Source organism: Labrus mixtus, chromosome 21 (genome assembly GCF_963584025.1).
Source record: "Labrus mixtus chromosome 21, fLabMix1.1, whole genome shotgun sequence".
In the NCBI taxonomy this organism is placed as follows: Eukaryota; Metazoa; Chordata; class Actinopteri; order Labriformes; family Labridae; genus Labrus; species Labrus mixtus.
The window spans coordinates 9,708,001-9,733,104 of NC_083632.1; the positions used below are offsets into that span (position 1 = coordinate 9,708,001).

Here is a 25,104-nt window from a genome sequence, read left to right on the forward strand (position 1 = left end):
GAGTCAAAGCTAATCAAAATGACACAACTTTCAGAGAACACTGTGCTTTCCAAAACGCATAATTCAACGACACATAACAGATCGATTTAAAAAATGCTGCGATTTACAATACATGTATTAGCTTTTTTTTTAGGTAGACTTTTGTCTTTATACAGTACATGGACCTTAAGATCGCATACACGAGTGATCTTATTCAACTGCTTCTATAAAACGCTTCCTTCATTTCTTTATTTTTTACATTTAAACAACACATCCTATAAATTCAATACAACGTGCAAAGAGATTCAGACGACTGAACATAGACGATAAGCACACACCCCTCTGTGGAAAAACTCTCATCACTCTGCTTATTTAAACAAAACGTATTGACTATTTCATTCACAACATTTAAGGAACCCATGTCTCCAGAATCATTTAAAACCATCTATAGTCAATAAAAGCATGCCTTGTACAATAAATATAATGTAGCTGCATCCTTATGTTATGTAAAGTAATGCACATTTCAAGAGTAAGTTGAGTTATTTCATCATCACAATTTGTACCTGCCCTATGAAATAATATCATCAAGACAGAATGAGTGGGAAATATTTGAACATAAAAGGCGAGACACATGTTGTGTATTTTTTTTAACCGCCCAGGAATTATGATAAGTAGCACAAATAATAATCATAAAGAACAATAAGAGAGCTATGAGTAAAGAAACACAATGAGGTTTTAATATAGCATCTTGTGTTATTTAAAGTGTAAAATGTATAAGCTACAGAGACAGAACTATCATTTGATGTTCTTGATTATTGCAGAGGTCATCACTCAATCACTCGGGCAGATGAAGACGGCAGAGATCTTCAGTCTTGTGATCACACACACACACTGGCTGATGCTTCCTCGGACTTCCTCCGCAGTCTGACACATGGATGTGTGTGGACGAGACAATCCCCTGCTGTACAGACACCACATCTGCATGAGGAGCAGAGGTGAGTGTGAAAAGCCCACGACGACAATATGAATAACAGCAACAAAAAAGCCCTGGCTATGCAGCCTATCATCATCTTATTAAAGGGTCCTGTAGATTAGAATCATCAGAGGCAGGTGTAAACCCCCCCCCCCCCCCCCCCCCCCCCAATGGCAGGCTTGATAACACGCTGCCAGAGCCCCCCTCCTGGTACACTCTCAGGTACCTGCTGAGGCGATCCAGGGAGAGGCCAGCTTGGAGCTCCTCTGCTTTGGTCTGGCCGGTGTGGGGCTCCGTTTTTGGAGTGGCCCTGATCGGCGGGGTGCCTCTTCCTCTTCCACCGGCAGAGAACCAGAGACGTCGATCCCCTTTTCCCCCCGTCACACTGCTGCCTGTTCTGCAGCCAGCTCGCACGCACACGCACACACACACACACACACACACACGCACACACACACACACTGCTCTCACCTCATCCAGATAAAGCACATCAGTGATCATGCAGCGGAATAGTCTGCTTTCATGGTGCTGCCTGGTGTAGATGCGTCTGTATGCAGCTTCACAAGCTTTTTACACTGTGCACATAATTCCTCATCACTGCTGCCTGACAAGAGCAGAAACAGATGAATTACTGTCATAATATTTGGTTTTATGCATCTAACCGCACGATGACATGAAACAATATTTTTTAATCAGCTATTCTGCGTCTCCGTTTGATCTTACACTGATTTATTTTGTGTGAAAGGAGCCAGCCGTGTTGCAACAGAGTGTAAGTGTCACCTGCGTGTGTGTGTGTGTGTGTGTGTGTGTGTGTGTGTGTGTGTGTGTGTGTCTGTGTGTGTGTGTGTGTCAGCTCCGTTCACTCGTTGTTGTACATCTCATATTCATTGTTGATTTTGTGATTCCTGCATCAAATATCGTCTGTGATAGAAAGTGCATTTCCTGAGCTGATGAGATAAGGGGGACTGAATGAGGGGTGCTGAGCTCATCATGACAAATACACACACACACACGCGCGCACACACACACACACACACACACACACTCATGCAGGTCTTCCCCCTTATTGCTTCTTTACATTTCAGATGGAAACGGCAGGCTTTTGTGTATTATTATTTTGTGTTAACCTCTCTTAATCTTTTTTAACTTAAAGGAAATTATTCAGTATTTAGCATTTTCTCCTTTTCTAATATATTTTCTTCCTTTTTAATCTTTAGTAATTCATAAAGTAAACAGCCCTTTTAGAAATGCCTATTAACCTCTTATAATAACTGTTGTTCACATAAAATGAACAAAAGTAGGCAAAGAGCAAAAAAGGCTTTTTTTTAAGACATATACTTGAAGGGAATATCTTTTATTTAGCCAAAGCAATTTATTTTGGTTGAATTCTACCTCTTAAAACTGCGATCACCTTCAGTGCACATTATGTTCTGTATGTCTTTGTTTAGGCGACCAGCATTTCTATAAGAAGCACAGAAATAGAGCATCCAAATCTGCGTCAGTTATTTGTGTCCAGTCTGTCTGCTGAGGGAGAAGATAAAAAAAAAAAAAAAAAATTAAAGAAAAAAAAAAAAAAATTATAAAAGCAGTCTGTGCTGCCAGTGAGGAATTCAGGTTAGTCCCACAGGACATCACACCTGTCAAGAAAAAGCAGGATGCAATAACACCCTCCGTCCCAAAAAATAGATCTGAGGAAACATTATCTAATACAATGAAAAATAGATCTAAAGGAACTGACAAAGCAGATAAAATTGGAAAACAAGCTTGGAGTAAAATGCTTTTATTCTGCTTTGATTGGCCTCTGGTATTTAGTAAGCAAAAAAAAAAAGAAAAAAAGAAAGAAAAGAAAGAAAAGTAGGTTATTGAGCCTTAATGTGAAGGATACGTTGAAATAAAATACAAACTTTAATTTAAGCTGGAGTGTTCACTTAATTTGGCCCCTGTGTGACAGACTGGTGGAGTCAAACAGCCTCAGGAAGTGCCTCCTTTTTTTTTTTTTTTTTTTTCCTTTCCACCAGGAGACCGCCCATGTGTGCGTTTAATCCACATTTTCTAGCAACTTCCTATCTTCCTCCTATTTTACCATCACTGTCCTGCTCCCAAACTGCCTTTTTCCTCCTCACATGCTTTTTCACCGCAGTCCTCCGCCTGCTCTCTCTCTCTCTCTCTCTCACTCACTCGCTCCCTCTCTCTCTCTCTCTCTCTCCCCCCTCTCTCCTTTTTTTCCTCCTATTTATGAAAACGTCACTTCAAGTCCCTCCCTGTTTGAATCTCATTAGTTTCTTGTGTGTTTCTCCCTGTCAATAATCCTGAATCCAGACTCTCTCTATTTCCATCCCTCTCTATCTGTCAATCAGCGCCGCCTTTGAACTGAAAACCACTCCGACCAACTTCAACTCACTCAATCCGAGCGGCTCGGCTCCTTCTCCGGCTCCCCTTTTTCTGCCAAGATTCCCTTCTTTTTTGAGTTTTCTACCAACCGGCCAGAGCTTTGGAAAACGCCAATACAGAAACCCCCAAACTTACACTCGGACTTTCTAGATCCCCGAGATCAAGGGTTTTTTCAAAAAAAAAAAAAAACTTCGTGTTTTTTTTTTTGCCCCCCTCTTGAGCAAAAAAAAAAGAGAAGATTTTTGCACGGGAAAAATGCCGCAACTCAACGGCGGTGGAGGGGACGATCTGGGTGCAAACGATGAAATGATTTCCTTCAAAGACGAAGGAGAGCAGGAAGAGAAAATTTCGGAGAACTCCTCGGCAGAAAGGGATTTAGCCGATGTCAAATCTTCTCTCGTAAACGAGTCGGAAACGAATCAAAACAGCTCGTCGGACTCAGAGGTAAGTTGCGCATAAGAAAAAGCGGGGCATCGATCAGCGCTGTTTTTAAAGTAAAGTTAAGAGGCCTACATTTTGTGACATGTTAACGCTTGAAAAAAAAAGAAAGTTAACTGTCTCCCCACGTCGCCCGCTGTGTTAAACTTTAACGCAATCCCTGTGTTTCATTGCATTTCAAGGCGGAAAGACGGCCTCCGCCTAGATCTGAAACTTTCAGAGACAAAACAAGAGAAAGTTTAGAGGAGGGTGAGTTTCTGCTTTATTCTTCCTCTCTTGTTTTATTTTTCTGCACGGTGACATTACATGTGCCCGGCGGAGGGATATGCCTTCGCTTAACCCCCCCTCTAATGCATAAAAATGTGGAGGGAAATAAATAAACTTCTCAAGGCCACTTTATTAAAAAAAAGTTTTCTTCTTTTTTTTCCCCCCCGCCATGTTAGCTGCGAAAAGGCAAGATGGAGGGCTGTTCAAGAGCCCACCGTACCCGGGCTATCCATTTATAATGATCCCCGATCTCACAAGCCCCTACCTTCCCAATGGATCACTTTCTCCAACAGCACGCACAGTAAGTTCATTTATTTACCACTGTATGTGCACACACACTCCTCACACACACACACACACACACACACACGCACACACACACACACCGGGTAGAAACAGAGGCAAGGCAGACACGGAGAGTTGTCACCCAGAAAGAGAAGCCGATAAAAAAAATGTAGAGCCAAGTTTTGCAACTGCTCATGAAGTGTACAGTACAATGGCATGCATGTCCGCCTGCAGCCTGTGTGTGTGTGTGCGTGTGCGTGTGTGTGTGTGTGTGTGTGTGTGTGTGTGTGTGTGTGTGTGTGTGCGGACGGCAGCTAACAATGCTAACAGTGCTAAGCGCTAGGACTAGGAAAATGATGGTTATATTTGAAAAAAATCTGAATTGTTAAACTTTATTTTCCATTCTTAAAACTTTCAAATTAAATGCACAACATTTTCCAAATGTAGTAATATTGTTATAATTACTGTTGTTGTAATTGTAACGCTAATTCATGGTGCGGGTTCTGCTGTATTCCGTGCAGAAGTGCATGTTTTTAAAAACCCACTGAATTATGCACTTGGCTCGTGTTTGCACAGCCTCATCAAACATGCCCTTTTTTCCAACTCGAGCTGCATGAGCATTCAGACCTTCACACTGACTCCCTGACATGCTGCACGCCGTGCAAAGCAATGTAAAAACACACACAAATAAAATCAATATGCAAATGAGCTCGTCAAAGTGATTTGCATGTGTCAAAAACGTGTAGAGGCATTAGGCTAAAGGTGCATGCATTAAAAAATAAAAATCTGTTTTTTTTTTCCCCTGCACATTACCATTGCATTTTTTTTTTTAAATTGATTAATTTAATTGAACAAATGTGAGTTATTGAGAGGTTATGATTGTGCAACACTTGGTGCTCTGCATGTGCACCACATTTGTTTCTAATCAGGAAACCACTGCCTTTTTTTTTTAATATAAAAAGGCATGTGCTTTGTAAACCCCGTATTTATAAATAAATTCATGTTATTTAGACACAATCATCAGCGCTATAATTATGCACACTTACTCATTTGCTCAGCACCTCGCTAGTCCCACTGGGCAACGTGCAATCCTTAAGCGGAATCATTTTCTCAAACCACGGGTGTTTTTTTTTTTTTTTCTTTGCCCCCCTATTTTAAACGGTTGCAATTACAAGTCTGCACTTTAGGACCTGTCATCTCATTTTACAAGGCTAAGGCAAAGACCAGGCATTAGGAAATGTGACCCCCTCCACCCCACCACCACCACCTCCACCTCAGCTCTGGCGAACGAAACTGATATTTGTCACCTGAATTTTTTTTGTTTGTTAAATCAACGCACACCTGACACATAATGCCTTCTTTTGTGTTTGACACAATTTTTGCTTATGAGTTCCACATGATCAGCCGGCGTTTCACCTGAAAATGTTTTTTGCTGCTTACACAATTCTCTCGTTACTTGTTTGTTTGTGTGTGTTTGTGTGTGTGTGTGTGTGTGTGTGTGTGTGTTTTTATGGCTGAACAGATTTGATCATTCCCAGCATATGCTCATATGAGAACATTTTGCCATTCTTTCCCTCTTAGTCAGCCGGCCTTGTTAACACTACTGGCTGCTATTTGGAATTAGTCACTCATTATTCTCATCAGCGCTGACACAAACACGCATTGACAACAACACACATGATTTGAGCTGAGGCACTTCCTTGTTTCGGAGGCAGGGAGGTTTGTAGTCGTCTTTGTGGTTATCGCAGCGTTGTGTTCTGTTGCAGTCCGTGAAGCGCTCAGTTCATTGTGCTTATGCAGCAGGTAGGAAAAGCAGTCAATTTTGGAGCATGGCTGGAGGATGCTGCGGCGAGACCGTGTTGACCTTTGCCCTTGTAGTTCCTCACCTGAAGAACAATGTGCAATAACTCACAAAAGCAAAGATCCTTCATAGAGAATACAACACAAATGTTCTTTTTTTTTTTTTTTTTTAGATTTTACTGGACATTGATTTCTTGCAAACCAGATATAGAAGTCATGAAACAAATCTTAAAAACACCTTATCATGTTTGGCCGCTTTAGCAAATTAGAAAACTACATTTACTGCACCTTAATTCACAGATCTACCTGAGCAGCGACTGCGGAAGAACACGTTTTTTTTTCGGCTCGCGGTGAGCCTCGGCCCCCACTGTCTGCAGCGCCCTGTGTGTCCAGCCATTAGAGCTTTGAAGTGAGCGGTCGCTGTAATATAAATGTATTAGACTTAAAGCTGGCATAAATAATTCACCTGGACATTGATTAGCTGTCCTGCTCCCTAACATGTCATGTGAGGCGCTGAATATGACTGCTGGTATAATTGCGATGAGTTCTTTTCTCTGTCTTTGAGCCCTTTGATTCTCGCTGCGTTTCCTTTTCTTCTTCGTCTGCTCCTCTTGGTTTGGGCGATGCTCTGCTTTTATTTTTAGGATTTCAGTTAAAAAAAATCGGGGGCCTTTGAATTTTGTATTTACATTTTTAGATGTTATTATTCAAATTAGATTTTTTTTATTTCTGTAAAGCACTAATATGAGCATTTTGTTAAAAAGATAAATTATAAGAATTTAGATTTTTCTGTCTGTCACTTGGCACTAATCCTGATCTATTTTGACGTTCTGCTTCCTTTCCTTAATTTCTGTTTTAACATGCTTCGGAAAGGGAAAACAATCCTGCATGTGGTGGTTTACATAATTTGTTTGACCTCTGGGAGCTATAATCAGTGACAATTTGTTTTTCCTACCACCTTAGTCCAAGGAGACTCACAGTTTAGCATCATTTAGCAATTTGACATGATGTTGTGCCCGGGCTTTCAAAAGCCTTCCTCTCCTCCTCTCGTCCTCCTCCTGCTTCCTCTCCTCCTCCCTAAACCTCACACAAGGTTCCTGCTGGATCACTGGGTGGAGGTCCAATTGAAGAAGTGGCCTGCCCAGTTCACCCTGCTTTTCCATCCTTTTTTTCGCTCCCTCCTGCTTTCTCTATCTCCCTTCCTCTCTGTGTCTACCTTTTGTTTCCTGCCGCTGCTTACACAGGTCTTGTGAAAAAAGGCGTCGGGTTAACTCCGGTGCTGTGGGCTAACATCACACCTCAACAGGTCTAAGAGACCGCAGAGGCTCAGGGAGGGAGAGCAGGATCTGGGCGGCCGGCTCTCCTGCATTGGGGGCTGCAGGGCCGTAAATCCACTGGCTTTATTTACTGCCTCTCGGACTTATGAATGTTAAGATATTTGACGCCACCCCTGGCCCCATAATTCTCCAAGCCTGGAGACTTTTGGCGGAGGTTTTGAGTTTCGACGTATAATTACAACTAGTTTAAAAAAGAGCTAGAAAGTAAGGGGGGCAGTGTGTGTGGGGGGTGGGGTGGGGGGGGGGGGGGGGGGGAGGGAGGAGGACACCGAGCATCAACTGCTGTGTTTAGAGCACACACACAAAAAAAAAAGACGCTCCCAGACCCGTGGCGATTCCACTACAAGACGGTGGAAAGGCTTTGTGTGGTTGAAACAATAGCTTTTCTCCCCTTTTTCCCTCTTTGTTTCGCTTCCAGGATTGCTCATGTTGCCGCAGATTCACCTTTTGGAAGAAAATAAATCCCCCCTCAATGTGGGCTGACTTCCTCCTCTCTGGTTCTTTATATTAGGGAGAAATAATGGAGGATTTTCTGCTCAGATTATTGTAATGAACATGCAGTAAGTGAATGCAACATTGCTGCCTTTGTGCTCACGTGCACACATTGCTCCGGCCTTATCTGTTATAATTGACACAGACAGACAGTATCTTCCCTTAACATGGCAGCAGCATAAGCATAACAATGGTATATCATATGGATTATGTGTGTTTGGCTGCTGTAAATGGATTTTTTGGCTGTGACAAGAGGAAAGATTTTAATGCGGATTTAAGGGATAGGGCCCACACCTTATCAAATTGGCTTTACATGTTAATAGGGCCTAATTGGTGTCCACAGGGGGTTTGGTGGCACGACGCGGCCACAATTTGTGCCCCTAGCCGCAAAATGCACTCTGAATTTAGTCGGAAGGTTGCGCTCCTTTTGTCTTGCAAATCACTTTTGTTTACAAAGTATGGCGGAAGCGGCTCCCGCTCTCTCTCTCTCTCCCTCCCACTACTCCTTTATGTGCTCCTTCTCTCTCTCTCTCTCTCTCTTTCTCTCTGCTGCTCCTCTCATCCTATGCGAGGAGAGAGGGGAAAGAAAAGGTCCTTATTTTTCCTCGACTCAATAAACAGTCATAAAAAGCACAATCTGCTTTGGATTTGAGGAGTTAAGTTAGAGAAAGGGGAGGGAGGGAGGGGGGGGGGCTGGGAAGCAAAGTTTGGCACCATTAAACTAAAATTGGGGCCTGCTAGACATTAGCGGTGCGCAGCACATTCTCTGAGCTTAATTAGTCCAAACTGTAATTGTTCATGGTCTGCCAATAGGAGTAATGCTCAGGAAAAGTGGAGTTGCACTAAATCGGCCCGGGGTTTTTAAAACAATAAATCACTCGCATATTTGTGCTGTGATTCAGATGGAGGCTCGACCTCTCCCATCTCGACATGTGGTAAATTGTAAAGTCAATGAATCGCAGATGTAGGGGTGGTGGTGGTGGGGGGGTAGTGGTGGTGGTGGTGGTGGGGACTCAGAAAGAGAGGGCAGAAGGAGTACAGTAAGGTTTTGTTGGTGCCTGGTGAATGAATGGAAAAGATTTGCGCTGTAAATATTTACCAAGAAAGAAACAATATATATATTCTCGTCGCTAGCAAGGCGTAATTGTCTAATGCTGATGATGTTGGCAGGCTGAGCATTGTAAGAGCTCATCTATCTGTCACTCTGCTTGAAACATCACACAAGCGAAAAAAAAACAAACAAAAAAAAAAAAAAACCTGTCAGTTTGTGAGTGTGTTTCTTATCAGATTTTTAACTAGTGCAGAGCCAGTAGTGGATCCCTGGTGGTGCTGCGAGCTGGGTTTGGGTGTATCTTAAATTCAGCTGCAGTCAAGCTTGGTTTGGTGCGGAACCTTTTTCTTAATTAAATCATTCACTTAATTGTTTTTAATGTAATAACAGCTAATCTGATGCCTAATTTTGACTTCAATGTAGCAGATTATGCCTGTTACTAATTAGCACGGCCTGGATGTTTTTTTTTTCTTCTTCTTTTTGTGCAAATATTATCAGAATGGATGAATTCATTTTCACCTCCTGTTTCTGTCAGTGAGCCACCACACTCTACTTTTCTGTGCCTGAGCATAGAGAAAAAAGGCATTAGTTTAGCAGCTGTGCACTAGTGCCCCCTCACAGCCCCCCAGTGTAACCCCCCCCTACCCCACTACCCCCCCCAAACACAACCACCATCACACTCTCCAAGCAGCACCCCCCCCCCCCCTTTTTTGCTCCCTCTTTTCTCCCATGCATTTCTATAGAGCTTGACACAAAGATAGTACTGTACATCTGGAATGCAACTTTTGTCATCTGTTAAATATAGGCTGGCTCTGCTCCTGGCCCACAGGGCTCGGGGCTCCCTCAAACATGGAAATTAAATTATTGTGTGTGCATGCATGCAGACAAAATTTAAACTTGTAACAATACACAGAGCAGGTTGCATTATATTTATTTACTTTTTTTCCATCCATTACATTTGACATTCCCTTGAATTTCAAAATAAGAGCAGAAAAGTGCGCAGGATCTTTTGTTTACTGTTTTTTTGACTGTCTCTGTTTCCTTTCTCTCTTTTTGTATATATCGTAGCAGGACAGTGCAAAGCGAATCTGTTCATCCCTGTTAAAAGGCCCCCCAAGTACAAAAACAGGACCAGACACTTTCAATAGTGTCTGTTGGTAGAACTCGAGGCTTTATCTCACTTTTCATCCAGGACAGTGAACTTTCCTGGAGCTTTTAGAAGTACAGAGTTTTCACTGTTTCTGCGCTCAGCTGAAAAGAAAAGGTTATGGGAATATTGTATATAAATGTTATGGTTCAAATAAGCTAGTTTAAAGGTTAGCTAGAGTTGGTATTTTTTTTACAAAGTGTCTTAATCACAAACCCCTGAAACTGTAATTCACAAGCAACACAGTGCCAGGTTGAAGTGTTTCTAAAGTATGTCGTCCTGTGTAGCTGTAAATGGGCATCATAACTATACAGTAACTATAGTAAACTGAAATGTGTAGAATTGTTAGAGCTCAGGTATCGCACTAGAAAGGCCTCTGGTATGTGCATTTCTTCTCCCCCCCCCCCCCCCCCCCGTATTTTCCTTGCCTGAATGTGCATATTTCTGTAAGTTCATTCATAATGGGACCAGAGTGCTCCAGTAGCCAAATGAGTTCACCAGTAGCGGAGTGGGAGGGGAAGCACGGGCTTGGGAGGGGGCAAAGAGAAGCGGGAAATGTGTGCAGGGACTGCGTGTGTGTGTGTGTGAGTGGAAGGGGGGGAGCGAGAGTGAGGGGAGGGCAGGGGGTCGGACGCACAAAAGCCGTCTGAATAGAGCGCATAATTGCTGTTAATGCCGGGGCAATGAGAGCAGCGACAGTTCCTGGTTAGATGTCCAAACAATGGTGCCCCTAGGCTTCACATTTATCTTCCCGTTTAAAAAAAAAAAGAAAGAAAAGAAACATAAAATAAAACCCAGCAGGGATTGAACACAGATTGGAGCAGGCAACTTTTCTCCGACCCCCTTTTTCCACATTGCTTTCTGCGCTTCTGGGCTTAATCACCATTTATAAGAAAATGATAAATCAGCCGCTAAAGCTCTGTGCGAGAGGGCCGCTGTGACGCTGGAGGAATCCTGGTGGTGCTGACCTTCTGTTTGGATTGTGGAGTGGGTTTGGGAAGGGTCAAAGTGCACCGCCGCTGACATGCTTTTTCGTTGAGAAAGGAGCTTCCCCTCTCACCCCTTTTTTACAACAACTGATAGCAGTGCTTGATTCTCCAGCACAGGTTTTTTTTTTTTTTCAGGCTTGTGTGTGTGTGTGTGTGTGTGTGTGTGTGTGTGTGTGTGTGTGTGTGTGTGCATGCAGGGAGGAGGTGCCACACTGCCATCACAGCTCTTAATGATCATGTTGGGCTAGATAATGACTAGCTGTGCCAGTGTGCAGTGAACACCTGTGGTACACCAGCCTTTTATGGATGTGGTAGAATGCTCTGGAACGTACCACAGAAGAAGAATTTCATTCATGCTAATACCTTTTTAAAATGCAGTTAATTCCATATATGTTATGCCTCTGGTACAATAATAATTAGAAGGCAATGGTGGGAAATTATCTCACTAATAAACACAATTGTATTTCCCCCTCATCTTGTTGGCGTTTTCAGCCCCTACATGCTGCAATATTATAATTCCTGTTACATGATTTTCAATTCACGGTACATACTATCACACTTTGTGCAGTATCTAAATTAGTTGAGCTACATACGATATTTTTTGCAGATGGTGTTTTTAGCAGCTTGTTTCCGCTAGTTTGTATCTCCAGTCTTCAAGTAGTCAAGGGAATTTCTGTATTGCAGATAATCTGTTCAAAATGGCTCTGATGGGAAGGAGGCACTTTGTGTGTGCTAAACACATAATAGAGGAGTTTAGGTGATAAAACTCCAGTCAATGTATTTTTAATCTACTAATTAAACTTTTAATTGTAGCGGGATAAGCTCCAAGGGCTGTGTGTGATTGTGAGTGTGTGTGTGTGTGTGTGTGTGTGTGTGTGTCTGAGAAGCGAAGTGAGTCCACTAATGAGGTGATCGTCTGCTTGTTTGCCGTTAAAGGTGCTGGATTCATAACCGCCTGCAAAAGGTGAGGAAGGTTTAAGAGAGCAAGGCAGAAATAAATTCATCTACTAATCTGCGGATTATGGTAGGATTTCGAGGAAAGGAAAAAAAAAAAATGTTGGCGAGATTACTCAAAAATGCACAAGGCTAATAAGATGTAACCCCTTTACACTGACTGGCGAGCTGTGTGGAACAGCGTTAGATTCCTCTTGTTTTTTTCCCCCCTCTAGCTGAGGAACCAATTCCAATGGAAAACAGATTAAGAGTAAATTCCCATGTTAGCTCTTTAACCAGCTGTTAGAAACCTATTTAAACACAATAATAATGCGACTCTTGTAAAGAGACAGCTGTCAACTTGTGTACTGCTCGAGATAACATTTCATGTGAACAGCTTGTCACATCCACACATGGCCTATGCGTAGCACGTCAGCATTCATTTGCCAGCCATTGTGTAGGTAATGGAGTGTTTATTTTGCCCCAAAAAAATGCAGCTTCAAGCAACATGATTGGTTGTGCGAAATTTTAAATACATTTGCTATAATAGAAACATTAATTAAGGAGACTCAGTACTGAAAAATTAAACACATTTTGCTTTCAAATATATGTCTTTTAATTGTCTTTACCCTAAATAAATATTTTTTTAAATGGACTTTCAATATGCATAGCGCTGAAAATGTATAATATGAGGAGCATCCAAAGTGTTCCGGGTCAAATCCAACAGTGAACAAATTGACTCACAGAGTGAAATGTCAATGGCCTCCCTCCCTCTAGGGGTCAGAGTGAATGGAGTGACTTATTTGGACAAGTGAGATGAGTGAGTGGCCTTCAATGTCCTGCCAGAAGGGATGAAATGAGAGGCAGACGAAGGCACTAAGCTGACTGTCATGGGACTGTCAAAGTGGAGAGCAATGCAAATCTAGTTTCCCTGACTATTTCATTGAAATAAGGACTCTTTTTATTATTTTATTATTTTATACAGACATGGTGTTCATCGCGACTGATTTAGGGAAGTAATGGCTGCAGCCACTCCTATAATAAAACCCAGTGTAAGAAACAGCACACCTGGAAAATATTCAATGGGAATTCATGCTGCACATATTCCCATACGTGATCTTACACCTTTTCTTTTTAGCAGGGGAATGCTCTCAGGAGTTTTTTTTTTTTTTTTTTTACTCCATTTGGATTTATCTACTTCAGCTTCTTGACCCAAAGTGAGACTCAAGTCTTATTCCAGCATCTTCCCCCGAAGCCATCCCTTCTAAAAACTGTTGGACTGAGAGATTACATTTCTTATTTTGTTTGGAATATGCCGGAAGTGGAACAACTCTTCCAAAATTACCAACACAAACCCCTACGTTTGTCTGAATAGACATGCAAGGATTTCCTGGCCTTTGACATTGTATCACTTGGTTTTACACCTACAATTGGAAATGTTCATGTCTCAACTTTGGCCTGTGGTTAACAGATTATGATCTTTGAAATTCAATGTCAAACAGACTTTATTTAACTTGTTGTTAATTGTTGGCATGGAAGCTAAAGGTCAATTTCAGACATTAACTGGAAATGAAACCTGTTTAGTCATAATGAAAGTTAAGCTAAGAGACTGGCATAGCTAAGCGAAGATGGCCTTTGTGTCATGTGGAAAACGTCACGATGCCCTTTAGAACCAGGACGCTCTTTATCTTTCTTTACTGCCCCCATTTATCTTTATTGGCCACCACACTTTGCATATTTGAAAAATCAATAAAGATAAATTTCCAGCTTTGTCATCACTGTGGCGTCAAGCGCTTAAGATTTCAGGATGGACCCATTGGCGACGTGATGATTTCAGACTCCTCAATAGCTAATCTTTCTTTCCGTGCGAGGTTAGCCTGGACTTTGGCAGTCGGCGTAGTAGTCAGCATTGCGCTTTGGAGACTTTCTATCAGAAGAGTCCAGTTTTGCATGTCTATAAAAGCCCTTTGTGTGTCGAGGATGACCCTGGCTGTTGTAAGGCCTGTATCTGTCTCTGCTCCGGCGGCCGGGCAGGCCTGCAGTGAGGATGCAGCAGCTGGCCGGGGCCCAGGCACAGGAATGCTGTGTGCACTGTTTAAACAGTGGCTTGTCTCTGTGCAGGGCCTGGAGGAGCTGAGGGAAGGAAGTTGCTGCATGTTTACATAGCTGAATTGTCCTCTGGGCCCCCCCCAGTGTCTAATGCACTTCTGTTCAAACATTCACAAGTGCACAGATGACCCCCACTGATGCCGGTGTTCACAGCTCTGCCTCTGCTCTCCAACTGAATGTGAACGATGAAATAGTGCAAGACTTATAGCCGCTACTTTCCTCTACTGAGGCTGTTTGCTGTTTTAACCTGCAGGCTAGGATGATAGATAAAGAGTAATACAAGGCTTGATTTATCGCACTCAGACATAAGAGAACGGTAGCAAGAAGATATCCAGACAGATGAGGAGACAGAAGGCACGTCATCGCTCCAACCAAGGTCCTGTCCAACAAGGAGCCAGACATTGACATACGGCGGAGTCGTGGAGCTAATTGTTGTTTGAATTACCTGTTATGATCCAATGACAAATCTCTCACTCTCTTGCCACCAGAGCGGAAAATGCATCCGGGGATTGGCATGATCTTTAGGAGTGTGTAAACCTGGCTTCAACAAGATGGATAAATGCAATTATTGGGCAGACCTGGAGAGGAGAAAATCCATTTAAAAGCCCGTAAAGCTAAGCAGGGGCCGTGGTTAATTCATTTGGCCAATTTACGGGTGATGTACGAGTGTCAGGGCACATTAGTCAGGCGGGGGAGAGGTGAATGTGTGTGTTGGCTCAGTGGTTGTTTCATTTTTATTTTTTTTTCCCAGCATGTGAAGTTGCGTTTTTGGCTCCAGAGAAGTCTCCTCGAGACCTGGTTCCACGTCTCCCTCCTTTGCCATCTCAGTGGATAAACAAATGGAGCCTAGACAGGGAAATGACAAAAAGATGCACTGAGGGCATTGAGTGGGAGGGAAGCAGGATTGCTTTGCAAATGAGGTGGAGAAACGTGGCTGTGGTCTGCTGGCCTGCAGAGTGAGTACCAGGATGCTTCGCAGTACTGAGAGCTCAATCAGCCTCCTGTCAGCACCTCCATCCTGAAAGTTAAATGCCTGCTTTTTGTTCACATGCCACAGTTGTGTCCATGATGTAGCAAGTCCGAGTCGTTAACTAACTTAAAGTCATTACCTCATTTCTTTTTTTGAGTGTGAATCCATCAAGTCGCGTCTGGACAAAAATGTCAAAATGAGTGGTTTAAAAGAGCAGCTGCGTATAAAAGTAAAATATTGAGACAGCATTTGTGTTGATTTTGATGGTAGAATTCACTGAGATTGACCTCTTTGTGAACTTGTTTGAGTTTTCAATAAAGTTGTATTTACTGTCTGAATACTGATGTTTACTGTGAGTAGACAAAGCTGTAAGTAAAGTACCTTGACAGGATCACCTGATAAATCCCTCTTAACAGAACAATCGCAGCCTCCACCTGGGGCAATATATAATATAATTAATATATCAAGTAACCTCTTTAGCTAGTTCAACTTAATTCCTTTGGTTTTTCTTGTCTAGCGTGGTCAGACCTGTGTTTATCAACTCTTGGAACCATGTGACATTGGATGGCTTCGCTCTGCTTAGTCTGTTACACAGCCATTGTCTCGCTTGAGCAAAACCACTCAACAGTTACACAAGCCAAGCGGTATGCAAAAACAGTGGTTAGAGCGTGGAGGGGCTGGTGAGAGGCGTTGAGGTAAGCTTTGGTTTACTGCTCCAAGCCACAGCCTGACTCTGGGCAGGGCTATGCTATCAGACAGAGAAACACCAGATAGTAAGACCTCTCTCACTATGACGCCGACGCTTTTTAAGTGGTCAGGATCATACTTGAGTGCCTCTCGGTTCAGCAGAATTGGATTGCAGTGTGTAGTAAGTGTGTTTTTTTCGCCGCCTGTGTCCGAGGCATAGTGTGAGTTAGCATTTGTCACCTGACTGCCGGGCAACGGGCCTCAGGAAACCAGAGTCAGTGTGAATGCTGAGGCTTGTCAAAGACAGGTGCCAGAGCTGCAGCCCATGCCTGCCGAACAGCAGCTGGGGAAAGACTGCAGGGCCCACAGTGAAGTGTGGGCCATTGGGAGACAGCATCAGTTAGTTCACTGCCGGTAGGGGATCAAATGGGCATGCCTCACTGCAGTGCTGGGGCTTAAGACTGAAACATGCTGTATGCTAGGGGTTTAAATCAAAGTTTCCATCACAGTATAATGTATTAATACTTTGAACATTAGCAGAAACTTAAGTGATATCAAAAAAAGTCTGCCACAATAGGATTTAATTGGATTCAGTTTTAGGGCCTGTGATTGATAAAAGACCAGATCCTAGGCCTGCTCGGTTCAATAATCCTTAAATATGCTGCAAAGAAAGAAAAATATAGACTTTCCCGTGTTCATTGTAAAGTTGATTTTTATCTACCTGCTGCTTTTTTTGGAGCCAGTGTCACAGATTTGACAAAACATTTCAAAATAAAGCTCCTCCTTAAAGGAAACAATATGGATTGATGTTTTTACACTGCATCAATGAAATTGAAATGCTGATCAACGAATCAATCTTTCAACTCGTATTGGTGCACATACGGTATATTTCACCTTTGCAGGCATTATCTGAGCCACTCTATGAACTGAACATACATGCTGCACTCTTGCTTTGTGCTTTTATGTTATTTTTCTCTGGAATAAAGTGAAACTTGTAAAGAACCCCTCTTTACTTTAAGCTTTTGTGCCTTTGTTTCAAACGTTTTTCAAATCACGCAAACTTGAATACAGTTCTGTTAAAAATGCTTAAGCTTAATAAAACAGCTTAACAAATTCTGCTAAAAGTATTACAAGTATAACAATTAAACTTTCTGCAAATACTTCTAGTTCCGCTGATTTGTTGTTTTGTTATGCAGCTTTTAATTTGAAGAAGCTGGAGTTTAATACTTACCAAGAATCAAACACCAAAGGGCTTATTTGGCTGATTAGCACTGTAACAGGAAGACGCAAAGTGCAATTATTGGTTCAGTTTTTAAATAGTTATCTATGTATTTACCGGTACATGTTTTGTGAATTATGAATAAGATAAAGAGTAAGATGCTCTTCAAATACTTTGATTGAAAGTGAAAAAGTCCCATTGATAACCCGACAATTGGAATTGCAATTTGTAACAAATATGTCTTCAACTGCTCCTATTTAATGATTTTATGTCTAAGTAAAGTATTGTGAAAACTGTAGATTTGAACAGCAGTGCAGCTTCTCTACCAAGGGGAGCAAGGGCACAACTGGAAAGTGGAACAGGAAACCCCAGACCCCTCAGGAAAGTGGGGTGGTGAATGTGCCTGGGAGCCATTACTGTAAGCCCTCTGAGGCTTCTAGAGGAACTTCCATGATGCTTTCTTCTCATTCTCTACACTTGCCTCTGGGATCGTTTTGAGTGCAATCTGACAATCCTCTGCTGTAAAAAAGCAGATCCAGTCATCATCTTTTCCTGATCCACCCGCTCACTTCTTCCCAGATGCTTTCCCGTCCCCCATGGGAGAACAACTGCTGGCTGCTGCCTATAGTCCACTACAATTCCTGACCTCAACCCAGAAAGAAAAAAAAGAAAAAACACATGGAAGTTTTCGATATGCTCCCACAGATCATTTTACATCAGTGGACGTCCCTCTCAATACAACTGTTCGCAGTTAGTGGCAAGCAGCCAGTATTGCAGCCACTGGTAGGACAAATGCTTTTCACTACAACTCTGTTTCATGGCTGGAAAGTTACGCAAGCCAGGGAAACCAACCTGTTAGTCTTCTTACTCTTAGAACTCAAACATAAATGATGTAGTGTCGTTTTTGTTTTCACGCGTGACATTCATGTGAGATTTGATTTGACAGACATAGGTATAAAAAAAATGATTGGGAAGAAAGTTGCCAAGTTACTCAAATGAGCAGGCCTGGACCTGGAAAATATCTGTCCAGTAACACACAAAAAACTGGGTTTGGTTATTAAGTCAACATTTTTGAAATATCTGAGTGAAAGCATTGCTTTCCTGACATTAATGAGGCCAGTCAGCACAGTTAACGTGCTGTTATTTAGCTTTCTGGTAGTGTTAAATACAGGCAGATAGTGGCCTAACCAACAGTCAATGATGAATAAATAGTAAAATTGAGGCCAGAACTTGAGGGGAATCTTGTTTCTTGGCTCCCACCAGCAGGATAGACAGTTTGAGCTCTACTGGCCAGAGATTGAGATGCTGTGGTCTCAGACGCTGGGAAAGTCAACCTCTAATTGTTCACAGAAGCTATTTGCAGGAAGAGCTGAGAAATGATGAGTGAGGAATCAACAGGGGTGGACGCTGAGATGAGGTCGCTCACACTGGTCCGTTCGGAGGTTATCAGGAAAGAAACCCGACCCTCTGGGACGCTCCCCAATGACAAAACTGCTTGTCCTAAATGGGAAAAAAAACCTCAAGAAATCCTTGCTCTTTTTCCTTGGCTCGCTATTAAGAGACAGACACTTTCTTCACGTTTTAAATTGGCCTTGTCCTGTGGTTTCCTCGACTGGGCTGCCGGGAGCCGACTGTTTCCACATAGGCTAATGTTCTGTACCGGTTTTGGTTTCGAGAAAAATAAGGGCTCTGTTTTGTCTGGCACTGATCACTATGGTATTAAACTCCCAATTTTTGTTCCAAAAGCTAACACAGTCATGCGCTTGTATTCTTCACGCCTTTTTGATCTCTGTCACAGTTGCTTGGCAAGAGGCACATCTGCCTCTCCGCCCTAACACTGCCACGACCCCCGTAACCCTCCCCTGTCCCACTTGTAAGCATAAATCCAGTTTTTGTGGTACTTTTCTGTGCGCCAATCATTTAGCAAATAACACCAGTAATGATTCAATTGGGCATAAAGTAATTGAGAGGCGGCCTGCTTGCCATCTGTCTGGTGAGATTACTACTTTCTGTGTAATTAAACGTGTGACCTTACGACCGTGGAGGGAGGTGCCAGCGGGCAGCCGCTGCCAAAGAGCCAGGCAGTCTTACGTATATGAAGTCTGGGGAGGCTTTCTCCGAGGGTTGGGGAGGGTTGTTGTGCGGTTTTAACAGTTTAGCCCAGCTGCTAAAGATAGCATAGGCTGATGTGAGTCTAGCTTAAGTGGCAGTCTCCTTTATATGGATGTACCCTGTGTGTGTGTGTGTGTGTGTGTGTGTGTGTGTGTGTGTGTGTGTGTCTCAGTGTGATTGTATTCACACACAGGAACAAGCCTGTGTCAAAACCCAAAGTCACCAACCCTGAAACAATTTGGCAATGCGAGAGAAGCCCAGCTGAAGTTGGAGTGATCCCTGTGTGCACACAGTGAAACCAAGGGCCAAAGGGTGTGTGTGCATGTTTGTGTCTGTGTGTCACTGTGTGTGTGTGTGTGTGTGTGTGTGTGTGTGCTGGCGGGGTCACGATGGGCTGAATAACGGCTGCTGTTTTAACTCTGATTTTTACGTGTGGTTTTGTTTTGACTCCTGAGGTTTGGTTTCCCTTGGACAGTGTCCAGAGATTACAAGGCCTGCTTCTCCTCAGCTCTCCTGCGAGGCCGACGTGATGGGCCCTGCAAGGCCCCGTGATTGGATTTCAGCCCTGATCTGGTTGTTTTGTGTTGTTAAACAGGACATTAAAGACTGGGGGATATGGCGAGCTAATGAGTCTTTGTGTCAGCGTGTGCATAGGAAAGGGGGGGGGGGGGGGGGGGGGGGGGTTGGTGTTTGTGTGGTTTTCAGGCTTTATCTTGTGCATCCTCAACTCTGGTGTCGCAGACACTGTTGAGAAGAGGAACGAAAACCCCCATATTGCCCTGTTGACATACAGAATACACAACTGAAAAAGACATCAGTATGGCTTCCTCAGTGTGGGCTGGATGGTGTCTTGCAATACTTCCGCCCAGAGCTTGGGAAAAAAAAAAAAATCCCTCTTGTTCCCCCAAACAAAAATATCCATTTTAATTACTATGGTTGTGCTATGGTGCAGCCACAGCGCGGCTGGCAGGACCCGGTTGAGGTGGCACTGGCCACTGGGGATGGGGAAGAGGTCTGGGCCAGCCTGCAGGGAAATTACAGGGTGGTGTGGTTGAGGAGGGGGGGGGACTGCCTCCACTCCCTGCTGACAGCCCAGAGAGCTACTGTGCACTGCTAGCTAGCTCCTCTCCTTTTCATCCATCGCCCTCTTGAGATAATTGGACATGTACTATTTGTAAACATGTTTTTTTTTTTTGTTTCAAAGTTAAGTTTTATTCTTTCAGGCAGAAGATCTGAATGCAGAGAAGAAGTCAACGTATCTTCTCTTTTCCATAACAACTTCCTTAAAGTGGACTCAATTTTAATTTTCAGTTCTTTTACTCTCCTTGCTCTGTTCCTTCTCTAACCTCTTCTGCCGTCTCCCTTTTCTCTTATTCCAGCCCCCTCTCTCCCCCGAGCACTCCCTCCCCTCCCCTCCCTCTCCTCTCTCAGTATGTGCTCTGATTACCTCTCCAAACTGGCAATAAGTTGATTGCTTTACAGAGATGATGTAAGCCTCTGCCCTAGGGTACATCAGGTTGGATTTCTCCCGCTTTATCTTGTAAAGCCTAAATTAACAGCTGGTTTGGTTGGAGTTCTCCTGGATCTGACTAAAGGATTAGGCTTGGTTCTCATGCGAGTCAATCCAGTTTGATTTATTGCAGGTCTATCAAAAAAGATCAATGGGAGTCCTTTTGAAAGTAAATCCTTAATCGCTCTTTGCACTTACGTGTCATCATTGTGAATTTTTTTTCCCCTTCCTTCTATCTCTTGCTCTCTCCCTTCTCCATTTCTCACTCCCTAATTCTTATTCTTCTCTTACACCAAGTCTTGTCTGTATTTATTTTTTTTCTCTCTTCACTCCTCCCAGGCCAATCTGTGGTACTGATCTGCCTCATTTGAAGGAATCACAGTGGAGGGATTTCTTCTCCATTCTCATTAGTGAACAATTGAGGCAAGGCAATCAAAAGTATGGCTTTAGCATCCTCTGATTATGATCATCACACTCATCACATCGAGACCCCAATATTCACCCAAACTTCACCTGACCTGACCTCCATCACCTGCCTTCTCTTCATGCGTAGCCTGTCACTCACATCTGAGTCTAGTTCAAAATGTTGACGCTGTAGTTTTGGAATCCCCCGGTCAAACTTAGTGAACACAGCCTCCTCTTTTTTAGGAGAAAACTGTCATTCCTGTAACCAGTTTTAGAAACACAAAAACTCTCCTTTGGAGGGTATAGTAAGGGAAGTCAACGTAAATTTTGCAACCCATTTGAACTTTTTAAAAAGTTCTTTATAGCCAATGCAAGGATCTACCGATAAATATACCTCTCCATTTAGACATACACCTGCTTGTGCCACGTTTTGTAAGCTCAAATGGTTGTTTTCATTGTAATTTGATAATTGTTACAAGTGGGGTTTGATCATTTCAGTAGCCTACATCGTTAACAATAAGGCTCCTCAGTTAGCTAACCACTAAAATAGAAGATTTGAACTGTACTCATTCAAGTGTTTTTAACTGAACATTTTCTTAGTTCTCCACTCTTTGGCTTTTCAAGGTTAAGGGTTCTTTAAAGGATATTATTTTTGGTATCTGACTCAAAAATCCAGTATCATTCAGACTCTCAGTTCATCTTCCTGTCTGGACTGCCTCTTCGTTGCATCATTGTTCCTTTCAGGCCTCGATGCATGCTAGCAGACGGAATGTGCTGTATCCATTCAAGTAACATAATCCAAACTCTCCTATCCAAACAAGTCATCTCACATATTGGAATACCGAATGCTTATTTTCTTGAACATTTAAATGCACATACTTCCCTGTCGACAAAATGATATAACACTCGAACAACACCCTGCTGCATATTTTCATGCAGACATTCGTAAAGTGACCTGGCAGCTGTTGAGACGGGGAGGGGGTGGGGGTGGGGGGGGGGTGGTCCTCCTACTCTATTCTGCAGATCTCTATCTAAACTCTATCTACTACTATCTCACTTTCTCTCCCTACATGCTTCATCCTCTCCTACTTCATCCTCCATCTCTCAAAGTCTGGACTGTAAATGAATCTGTAACGTGAAAAAAACAACCAGTAGCATCGACCAAGGACTGTATGGATGAATAATCCACACTGATGGGGCAGATGAAAGGAAGTCTTCTATTGTGTGCTGGCTCCACAAAAGTTTTGACTCCATGCTCATCCAAAAATCCTGGTTTCCTGTTCAGAGGGAGTGTTTTTTCTTCTCTGTTGTTTTAAATGCACAATTGACAAATTGAGGTGAAACGGACTTGAGGCGGATCGATGTCAAATTCAGGTGTGTCCTCCTGGCATGCTCAGCATGCTGGATGGCTGGCAGACCTTAGGAGGGTAGTGGTTGGGGGTGTGGGAGGGGCTGCGGTGGGAGGGTGGGGTGGGGGGGGGGGGGGGGGGGGGGAGAGTTAGATCGACGGGATACGTGGGAAGGAAGGGCTTGCTGTCAGCCAGCTGGACCTCTTAATCCTACAGCCTTGGGGAAAGGGTGTGTGAGTTTGCGTGTGTGCGTTTTAGTGTGTGTGTGTGTGTTTGTCTCGTAGAGATTTGTCAAGTTTAGCACACCTCTGCTCCCCTCTTTGGCCCAGCTGAGCCCACGTTGTGAGTGTGTGTTGTTGTGTGTGTGTGTGTGTGTGTTTGTGCTCCAGAGAGACACAACCAGGATCTGTGCACACACTGTTTACTGAAGTCCTCCCTTTAACGGCACTCTGTATATTTATGTCGAGACGACACAGCCTCTCCAACCCTTGATGTTGGAGAGGCGCTGGGGGTTGGTGTGAGGTGGAAGTGGAAGTGGAGGGGAGGAGGGGGGAGTGGCTGTCCCATGTTGCTGGTTGAATGGGGGGGGGGGGGATGAGGAGGGGACGTTGTGAGGGCAACAAACATTGCCAGCACACCCCCCCCCCCCTCCGCCTGTAAGCTTGGCCTTCTCTGAGAATCCATCCTCTAAAACTCGTGTGTGTGCACTTTCTCCCTCTCGACTTCATACTGTAACCAGCCGACTGATTGCATCATCCTCTTGTCATTCATTAGACCCAAACATACTATTTAGCCACATTCCATGCAAGCTTCCTCTTTTATTTTTGCTCTCACTCTCTTTTTCCTCTGCCCCACTCTCTCTCTCTTTTGGCGTAGACTTTTGCATATATCACAGGCTGGCAGGCTAAGAGCTTGGGACTTCCCCACGCCACACTCCAAGCCTTTGATCCTTTGCTTTGGAGGTAACATCAAAAGGAGAGGCATAGAAAGGCAGCTACTACTGTGAAGTTCAATGTTCAACTTGATGGCTTGGCTGAGGGCTTTTTTTTTTTTTTCCTCTCTCCTCCTCTCTCTCGTCTCCCCCCCCCTCCCCACACACCTCCCTCACTTCCCTCCTCCCGCTGCTCCCTAGATCCCTTCGCTGCATCCCTCAGCTGACAAAAACACACAGTTTGTAGCCAAGGGTTTTTTTCTTTTTTGGTGTGCATCTGACCTCACCTCCACAGAACCTATCTGACTTAAAACAGAACCTTCCCCTGTAAAAACACACACATACAGAGGTGTACACAAAGATTCAGTCCTCTCGTTTTTGATGGTGTGGTAAGAGGTGCAGTTCCAGCACCCGGCCCCTTCCCTGTCTCTTTTTTTTTTTTTTTTTTCTTCTTCCCCTCTATGTGTGAATGACATGCGGCATCCAATATTGCAGCTGGTTGCATCAATGCCAAAGTCAGGCCCTATGGTGCAGCGTTGGTGGATAGGTAATCTATCAGGAGGAAAAGAGCATTACACCATATTGTTTTCTCTCTGTATGGATCCATCCTTTGCACTTTTACATCTTTCTTTTGAGTGTGGAAAAAAAACCGAAATGCTCAAAAAGAAAGCGACACCTTCTTTCTGCTCTTTCTTTGGTTGCTGTGTTGACATAGGGGCATATAGCTCTTGCAATCATACAATCACAGGAAAACAACCATCTTTATAATGAATGCCTCAGCTGAGTTTGGTATGCAAACTCTCGTAATTAAGGAAGCATCAGCTGACGCTATGCATTCCAGGTCAAAGCCGGGCTTTTCTGTGGAGTAGTCATTGCTATTTAAATGACACCGACTTGATAAGGCGATCCCGAAAGCCGAGGTGCTCCACTAAATGCTTTTTCCCTCTTTTATGAGCTTCCCTGTCTGACTGTGCCAATTAGCAAAGGCGTGTGGCCTGCTTTTCTTCTCCTCTTTTTCTCTTATTTTTTTTTTAATCCTGCTCCAACTCTCTTTCTAGATAGACGCTCTCTATCATACACACACACACACACACACACACACTGCCGTACACACACCAAGCACACGTTTGGTGTATCATTAGCTTAGTGTGCGGGGAGGCGTGCGAGCCCGGGCTCTCCCCTGCCTTATCTCCATGTCAATCACAGCGTGTGTGTGAACATCAGTTGTAATGATCTCCATCCAGCCTGTCGGTGCGTGTTAGCGCCTGGCTTCCCTCGCCCCCGGAGCAAGCCGTTCCCTAGCTAATAGATGCAAAATTAAGCTGATCAATAGATGGCCTCAGCTCATTATTGACATGTTATCGCGGCGTGGGATTTTTGTGCGGGGGTTTTATAGATAGCTAGCCATTGATGCAAGGCAGGAGGAGTAAAAAAAAAATAAAAGTTTGCGTTCTTCTTTAAATGATGGGGCCACTTTATTTCGACCCTGCGATGATTTTACCTGAAACTAATTTCAGCTTTCTCAATATGCATGCAGAGTTTTGTGACGCTAAAGCTGTTTTCCCCATTTATGTTTCTTGTCCTGTTTGAGAAGTAATCACCTGCTCAGTGGTAGGAAATGAGATGTAGACTTTGTAAAACGCTGTATTAAAGATTCATCAATAATTGGCATGTGTGCTGCTGTTTGTGTCGTTGGGGAGGAGGAGGAGGAGGAGGAGGAGGGGGGGTGT

General features: G+C 43.5%; 1 protein-coding gene across 35 annotated transcripts in view; it reads left to right on the top strand.

Moving 5' to 3' along the window:
• The first annotated feature begins 3,196 nt into the window (after nt 1-3,196).
• Nucleotides 3,197-25,104, top strand: part of tcf7l2 (transcription factor 7 like 2) — an 88,055-nt gene continuing 66,147 nt past the window's right edge. For 8 of the 35 annotated variants that reach the window (XM_061027822.1, XM_061027835.1, XM_061027836.1 and 5 more), the window contains exons 1-3: nt 3,199-3,787; nt 3,964-4,030; nt 4,225-4,349. In XM_061027822.1, the coding sequence (XP_060883805.1) occupies nt 3,599-3,787; nt 3,964-4,030; nt 4,225-4,349 (381 nt within the window). In that variant the 5' untranslated portion in view covers nt 3,199-3,598. Of the gene's footprint in view, nt 3,788-3,963; nt 4,031-4,224; nt 4,350-25,104 lie in introns of all 35 variants that reach the window. The other 27 variants (XM_061027823.1, XM_061027830.1, XM_061027833.1 and 24 more) reach the window with 6 other exon arrangements.